General features: G+C 36.0%; 1 protein-coding gene across 1 annotated transcript; it reads left to right on the top strand.

Moving 5' to 3' along the window:
- Window positions 1-3584: 3584 nt before the first annotated feature.
- LOC120628890 (larval cuticle protein LCP-17-like) lies at window positions 3585-6502 on the top strand. Its single transcript, XM_039897553.1, has 4 exons — window positions 3585-3676; window positions 4902-5099; window positions 5341-5445; window positions 6370-6502. The coding sequence occupies exons 1-4, from the start codon at window positions 3674-3676 to the stop codon at window positions 6463-6465; spliced, it is 402 nt and encodes a 133-aa protein (XP_039753487.1). The 5' UTR covers window positions 3585-3673; the 3' UTR covers window positions 6466-6502.
- The last annotated feature ends 2160 nt before the right edge of the window (window positions 6503-8662 follow it).

Below are 8662 nucleotides of genomic sequence, written 5' to 3'. Positions count from 1 at the left end.
CTCTCAATTATTCTATTTAACAAATGAAAACATTTATAAAATGTGAAAGTGATATTAATGAATTTTAAGTAGAATATAAAATGAAATAGTGAATATTAAATGAAATGGCGGAGTCTCAGGAACACTTTACTCTTTCATCATTCAATAATAATAAAAGTTCTACTTCAATCGCGCGTAAAGGTTACACACACACTTTTTTTAAATGGTTAGCAGTCTTGAAATTCGCCGCCGCTTTGGTATTTATATACTTACTAGCATGCCAAAAACTTCCTCTGCGTAAAACTTCTGATATTCCGTGAGATTAAGAAATGTTCCCGCGGCGTTATCGTCTCCAGAAAGAAGGCTGCAGGCAAAGCTACAAGAGTAAAAGTCTTAACACCAGAATTATGGATATAACTTGAAATTTTAATTCAGTTTCTATAAACTGTTATGACAGAAACGGATGAGTTTATCTTACCTTTTAATTCATAAAAATTTTAAACGGGATTTTTTTATTTTATCAGCACTCCTCACACTTCAGATTCATGGATATAACTTTATAAATTTACCCATTCAGATTTCAGATTCCCCTTAGGGGTAGAATTAAAAAATACCTTCTTAGTACACCTCGAAACGGTGATAGCCCACAAGTGGGTAGAAGCTGGACTTCACTTTCGGAGGGCCGAGTTTGAAACCCTCTTACTTTTCTAATTTATGTGCGTTTTAAGTCATTAAAATATCACTTGCTTCGACGGTTAAGGAAAACATCGTGAGGGAACCTGCATGCCTGAGAGTTCTACATAATGTTCTCAAAGGTATGTGGAGTACACCAATCCGCACTGGCCAGCGTAGTTGACTACGGCTTTAAAACTTTCTCACTATGGGAGGAGACCCGTGGGCCGTAGTGGGCCGTTAATGGGTTGATATGATGATGATGATGACACCTCGAGTGTGCTGAATGAATATTGCGATACACTCAAAATGTATGCGATCTCAGGTTTTAAACCCTGATTGACAGAAGCTCTAATAGATTTACGATTACTTTAGTTAATTATAAAGTTGCATAGCTAACTTCACTATCTATACTCAAATAATAAAGCTTAGTTTTTAGGTCTGGAACTAACATTGAAATAAATTTGCTGGGCAGCAAATTTATTCAGGAAGGTGTAGAGTGCGAATTTTAGTTGACGGGGTGAAATCACAATGCAAAGCTAGTGCTTATAATTCTGACACGTATCTTCATCACATTTAATATTATAGATAATAGAAAAAAAAATATATATATATAACATAAATTCCTTTAAAATCATGTGAAAACAACAATCTTATCATGTGAAAACCTTCGGAAATTAAAGGCCATGCACAAAGTTTAAATTACTGAACCTATTTTGGGTTAGAAAAGTAACGTAGTATTCTTTTTATTTTAGAGATTAATTTATTTGTTTTATTCTAATTATTTATGCACCAAAAAATATGATAACAAATACTTAAATATAAGATTTATAAAGTTAAGCTTATCTCCATAAGAGATATTCCAGATCCTAAGATGTGAGTTAGAGTGTGACAAAGCACTGTATAAAAGTTCCGACTTTATGCCATGTTTGTTTGTAAGCCCAGATTATAGATTAATTTATAACAAGTCTTTAAGTTAAGGATGTTACGAGAGCAGTGGGAAAGTCACGCTCCCAACTCGTGGAATCTGCGCCTCATCTCGCATACATTACATAAAAATAGCACATTCTTTTAATAGTACTATTATTAAAAAACGCCAAAGACTAGTTATTTATCTTAGATGTAATGGCATTATAACAATTTTTACCAAATTTCGTCGGACTTAACTTCCTCGTTGGTCCAGGCACCAGCCCTGAGTTAGGAAACTTGTGGTGCCCAACATCGTTCCTCGGGAGCACATTATGCCTTCGGGGCACTATCACTGACATTTGATACAAATGGTTAAAGCCCACCAACCGCCCAGCAGTAAATAAATAAAATAAATAAATATACTACGACAATACACACATCGCCATCTAGCCCCAAAGTAAGCGTAGCTTGTGTTATGGGTACTGAGATAGCTGATAATTATTTTTTTATGAATATAATACACATAAATACTTATAATATACAGATAAACACCCAGACACTGAAAAACATTCATGTTCATCACACAAACACTCTCCAGTTGTGGGAATCGAACCCACGGCCTTGGACTCAGAAAGCAGGGTCGCTGCCCACTGCGCCACTCGGCCGTCAAAGCAGTGGGGGGGCAGTTAATAAGATAACGGTGATGAAGATCATGATAGGTAGCTGTTATTGGCCATTTGAGATTTTGGTATCTGAATTCAGTCCTGACTTCAGATACCAAAATCTCAAATTGTCTTAATGGAGATCTTCTGTCCGAGTCTTCGCTCATCAATGCAACGAATAGGTTTGTATCATCATCATCATCAACCTGCCCACTTCTGGGCTAGGGTCACCTTTCCGAATGATAAGGGTTAAAGTCGTCGTTCACCACGCTGACCCAGTGCGGATTGGTAGACTTCACATGTCCTTGAAAATATTATGGAGCACGCTCAACAACACAGCTTCTCTCACGATGTTATCCTTCACGGCTAAAGCATTTTATATTTAACTAGCGGACCCGAGCGCCATCTGTCGGGCTGATTTGAGAATCTAAACCGCCCGAGGTGCCACCCAAACGCATACCAAAAAAAATCATTCAAATCGGTCCAGGCGTTTTGGAGGAGTTCAGTGACATACACATGCACACAAGAAATATATATATAAAAATTGATTAAATTAAAAACGCACATAACCCCGAAAAGATTGAGGTTAGTGGCAGTTTTCGAACTTGATCCCCCCGAAATCAGTTTTACAAATTAGTTAGACGATTAAAGTGGATTTGGGCAATTAAAACACACAAAATAAAAAAATACAAAACGAAATACAGAGATCTTTGCTGCTGAACAGCTGTTATAGGCGGTGTTGCCACACCAAAAAAAAAGAAAAACATTTAGTTCCTGAGCATTAGCAGGTTGCAAAATACAATCCGTTAATATTAATTACATTGTATTTGTAGGTACTAATAGTCATGAATATATGACAAATATATAAATATACAAATATATAAATATACTAGCTGTTGCCCGCGACTTCGTCGGCGTTTGATTTTGTTTTTAAAGTATTCAGTGTCGCTAAGCCTTAAATGAGTATAGTAGTATATATATAACATGTGACTGTCAATCAATTACAGACAAATAATTTGCATTAAAATAAAATTGCGACTATAATTAAAGATCTAAGTTATCCTATCTCTTAAGTTGGACCAGACTGCTCACGGTGTGCCAATTTAATTTAAAATCGGTTAAGTAGTTAAGGAGTCCATCGCGGACAAACATCGTGACAGGAGATTTACATATATTAAGATAACAGATAGTTATGAATTTACTGAAACCAACATTTTCAAAACAGCAATAGTGTAACTACTCAAAAACTGTTAAACTGCTTAAATTAGTATGAATTATAAATGCCACCTCTGTTAATTTAGTCTTTGTATAGACGTGAAAATTTCATGCAAAAAAAGGAGATTATTAATTCATTGGCGGCTTCTATACCTGCATTCATAATTTACCTATATATAGCCAGTGTCGAGCTCAAGAAGACACTGATTCATAGCAGCTCAGATCACCCACACAAGATGGTAAGCAAGCAATTTTACTAACTTTTCTTATTTACTGAATAAAAAAATACTTAAGGTTCAATCAGCACTCTAATGCCATGAAGCTGGCTGGAATTTATAGCCAATATATATAATATATATATATATCTTAATATATATAAATCTCCTGTCACGATGTTTGTCCGCGATGGACTCATAAACAACTTAACCGATTTTAAATTAAATTGACACACCGTGAGCAGTCTGGTCCAACTTAAGAGATAGGATAGCTTAGATCTTTAATTATAGTCGCAATTTTATTTTATTGCAAATTATTTGTCTATAATTAATTGACAGTCACATGTTATATATATACTACTATACACATTTAAGGCTTAGCGATACTGAATACTTTAAAAACAATATCAAACCCAGACGAAGTCGCGGGCAACAGCTAGTATTATATATATTGGCTGGATTTATAGAATGTCATATAGTATTATGGTCTTTTAAGAAGTTAAGAAGTGCTTAAATGTTTGAATAAAAATTAACGGATTAACATGGGGATGAAAAAGATTTATGCCCGTTTTCACTAACAACGAACAAGGCTATACCTAAATAAGTAACGCCTAATCTAAGGAGATTCCTAAGTATACATCAACCGTCCACTAATAGTTATCACCTAAGAGTTAATGAAACGTTTTTCTTTGCCATAGACTTCGCCTAAATCATGAGCACTCAGGCGATGCTTAAGTTTAGTTATAAACGCGCATTAGTGTTTTTCTTAAAAAAAATTATATACCATCAGGACGATTCGAAAAATACAAATAACTGTTGATAATATATGTATAGTCGATTTTTTTTTCGGCAAGTAGCTTTTTCCTACGTAATAAAAAAAACCTTCAGATGCCCCATGCATTTTAAGCTTTCTTAATATCTTGGATTTTTGATATCTTATTACAAGATATGTTTTGACTTAGGTCGTGTCGTGACTTGACTGAGCTTATTTTTCAACCGAAAACGAATACTCTAATGTTTATATTGATAATCACAATCCAAAAAAGCTGAAGCTACCTTTTTATTTTTATTTGAAAGAGTTAACACTAAACATTCAGCTCCCGTCTCAGGTTTTAATTTTGGACATAAAACAGTAAAGAAACAAGTCGGTCACTCTTTCTCTAAGATCTTGTATGGTATTGTGTATCAACAAGGTATATAATTTCTTGAAGGATATCATCTAAATCGACCGTTTGACAATTTTTAACAGAAATTCCTAGTAGTTCTTGCCGTCGCCGTGGCCTGCGCCGCCGCTGACGTTTCCCACATCGTCACACCCGACTACCAGGTCCCCATTGTCAGGTCTAGCTACGAAATCAACCCCGAGGGAAATGCGCACCAGTACGCATTTGAAACCGGCAACGGCATCTACGCTCAGGCTGAAGGTTTTCTGAGGAACGCCAACTCTGTAAGTTAACGAAAATCAACCTTAACTATCGAGTTCCACAAACACGCTGTGAAAACGAAATTCAAATGAAATTATCTGTATATAGTGTACAATAATATTGTTTTTCTCTTTAATTTATACAAATAGCGTCGCAGCAACCTTATAGAAATTCTTGCAATGTCAATGTAATGCTAAACACTACAAAAAAAACTGTTATTAGGCTGAGGGTATATTTTTAATTGGTTTACGTTAATTATCTCAGGACACGCCCGTTTATGAAGTTAAGGGATCATTCAGTTACAAATCGCCTGACGGCACTCCCGTCGAGACCTCATACGTCGCCGATGAGTTCGGATACCGGCCCACCGTAAGTATAGCCAATCATTGATTATTATGAACCCACCGAACCTTTAGTAATCGGTGATAGCCTAGTCGGTAAGGCTCTGGCTTTCCTTTTGGGAAGACAGAGTTTGTTATCCGGCACCAGTGGCGTGCATTTCATACATGCACAAAAGCACTGCATACCCAAATTATTTTATATAAGTCGTATTAGAGTTGAATTTTTCCATTTTATGCCATGTACCGGCTTTATGCATACCCTGGTCAAAAACCCTGTGCACGCCACTGTCCGGCACGCACCTCTTACTATTCGGATGTGCTTCCTTAATTAAACACATCAATTAGTTATTTTGATCCGTGATTTTATCTGATCAGATCTCTCTCTTGATTTTGATTCTAGGAACTCCAATTAAACGTATGTTGAACTGTAAGAAAACCTTTTGTGGGCCTTAAGTTTGACTATGTTTATTTTGCTTTTATTGTGTGGAATAGATTATGAATCAAACTTGTTTTTATAATGAAAAAGATTCACCTTAATAGACGGAACCTTGATCTTTAAGTCATTTGAATTGCAACGGTGTATCATTAGAACGCCCGTAAAGCCACTTGTATATTAGACTAGCGTGTCATTTCGTGACGTGTAGACAGGTACGAAAGAACCTCGCATATCGGATAGAGGCGGTGAGACGTCATTTCGTTAGTCTTAAGAATTAAATATCACTTGCTGCAACGGTAAAAGAAAACGTGATCGCAGAATGCCTAAGAGTTCTCCGTAATGTTGACTTGTGGAATCCACCAATTCGCACTTGGCCAGCGTGGTGAACTTCGACCTTAACCCTCGTAATTCTGAGAGGAGACCCGTGAACTGTAGTAGGTCGATAACGGGTTGATGAAATGATGATGAATGTTTATCATAAAAAGCTTTAAATTAATGTATTCTTTAAATTAACAGGGTAGCCACATCCACGCCGTACCTGAAGCGATCCTCCGGTCTCTCGCCTACATAAAGGAAAACACACCGGTCGTAGAGCGTCTCTCCAAACCCTAAGCGTTGACCCATCAATTGACCTGAACGAAATTCCCGCAGTACACGTTTCTTTTTGTTTTGTTTTTATGTTTAGCACCGACAAATGTAAGATAATAACGAGTTGTAATAAAGTGTGACATATAATGTGTTTTGTCTCAATTTTTCATCACCTATTATTGATATAAGTATTTATGTTATATTTTTACATATTTATATATGTTGTATATGATTTTTAGTACTTTACATTAATTATGGGTAATTTCATGTATGTTTATATCTTATTTGTATTTATATGTAATATATTTATATCTAAATATCTTTATATATATATTTCTTGTGTGCGTGTGTATGTCACTGAACTCCTCCTAAACGGCTGGACCGATTTGAATTAATTTTTCGGTATGCGTTTGGGTGGCACCCTGGATGGTTTAGATTCACAAATCAGCCCGACAGATGGCGCTGGGGTCAGCTAGTATATATAAATATATATTATAGTTAAATATTGTATTAATATATTTGTATAATTTTGAAATCTTATTGATTTCACCAACTACCTCTTTTCTATGTTTTTTTCTTTTACGCCTTTGGTTGCCTGGAAGAAATCGCTATGTAGCGATAAAGCCACGAAATTGTACTCTCTTGCTCTTATATCTATAGCTCTGTAACTACTTTTTTTCTTTGGTGAACAATAAAAGTGTATTCATTCATTCATTCATTTACAGGCAGGAGACAAAAAATAGATCCCCCGATTCACTGTTCACCTGCTAAAGCACGGGAACAGTGAATAGAAGAGATATATTTTTACCCTTTCCTGCTGGCGGTAATAAATTGGTCTCAAGCACATATAAGCTTTTTTTTATAACTGGACAAGTAGTGTCAACCCATTTCTTCCGCAACGAATAGCGAAAGAAATGGGTTGATATAAAGGTGATGAATGTTTATTGTTATTTCATCAGCGACCTTCTTTCTAGTCCACTAAATGGCCCTTGGATGCAATCTCACTTAGTGGTAAGTGATGATGCTAGCGAGCTAACCTGTAAGGTATTATGTTAAACCCCCCCTAATAGATTTCTACGTGACATCGTGAAGCTAAATCGCTTAGCGGCATTTATTTTTCGGTACGGTGGTAACTAGCCAAGACAGAAGAGAAGTTTTTTTTTTTTTTATAAATATACTACGACACTACACACATCGCCATCTAGCCCCAAAGTAAGCGTAGCTTGTGTTAAAACCACAATACTCACCGCTGCGCCAGGAAGGTCGTCAAAAATTTTCAATAACGATACAGTCATATTAATACAACCGTTTTAACTAACAATAAAATAAATTATTATTTGACTTCTCGAAGTTTAACTCAAAGTACTGCTTGATTTTCGAGCAATGAACAAAACTGCAAGCGTAGGTATATGCTTCAGCAAAACTCCTGGAGTGGTTAAAGAAGATAATAATAATAATATTATATTTAAGCATTTCATGAACGAAACCTTTGGACCTATCAACCAAAGAAGCAGCGGCTTCTTTGGTTATGTCTTGAACCCACCAACCATGGAAGTAGCGTGGTGGGTGTATGCTCTATAACCGTCTCTCCTATGGCAGTCTGCGGATGATGATGATTATATGAATACGAAAGATGTACGTTTTTGTAAAATATAATATTATCTATTTAAATTTATTTGGTGCGTTGCCACCCCACATTTATTCAAAAGGGGTGGCAACGGATTGTGGGATTAAAATCAAGCCTCTCATTAACGTCATCTTTGTAACGTTTTGGTTCTTAAGGAGGTACTTTTTTATGGTATCTTTACAATAACCAAAACAAAAGTCGTTTTGCATATGAATAAATTTATGTTAAACTCGTTTATTATGTAAAGGTTATATTTTTATTACACCTGTGATAAATATGTTAAAGGCAAATAACAAAGATAAGTAGGCACATAATATTTTTATTAGTTGAGACCCGTAGCCGCGCCCAGTTATAACATCTGGTTTCCTTATAGCTGGATAGGAAGATAAAAAAGTCGCTCATCATTTGACATCAGCATGATCGACCCACTGTTGTAAATATTCTTTATCCGCATTTTTACGCATCCCGTGGGTGTTTGGTTTTCTGGGATAAAAAGGACCCTTTGTAACAATGCATCTTTATTCACTATGCCAAGAAGGACCGCGTCGGAGGCATTGGAACTCAACCGGAAAAACCTATGCATCCTAGTGCGAG

Source organism: Pararge aegeria, chromosome 13 (genome assembly GCF_905163445.1).
Source record: "Pararge aegeria chromosome 13, ilParAegt1.1, whole genome shotgun sequence".
NCBI classification, from domain to species: domain Eukaryota; kingdom Metazoa; phylum Arthropoda; class Insecta; order Lepidoptera; family Nymphalidae; genus Pararge; species Pararge aegeria.
Note: the sequence above shows the minus strand (reverse complement) of the source record. Positions and strands in the feature narration are given on the sequence as shown.

Coding starts and splice junctions, on each gene's coding strand:
- LOC120628890 (XM_039897553.1), top strand. Junction 5,100..5,340: donor TTCTGAGGAACGCCAACTCT/GTAAGTTAACGA, acceptor TAATTATCTCAG/GACACGCCCGTTTATGAAGT. Junction 5,446..6,369: donor AGTTCGGATACCGGCCCACC/GTAAGTATAGCC, acceptor TTAAATTAACAG/GGTAGCCACATCCACGCCGT.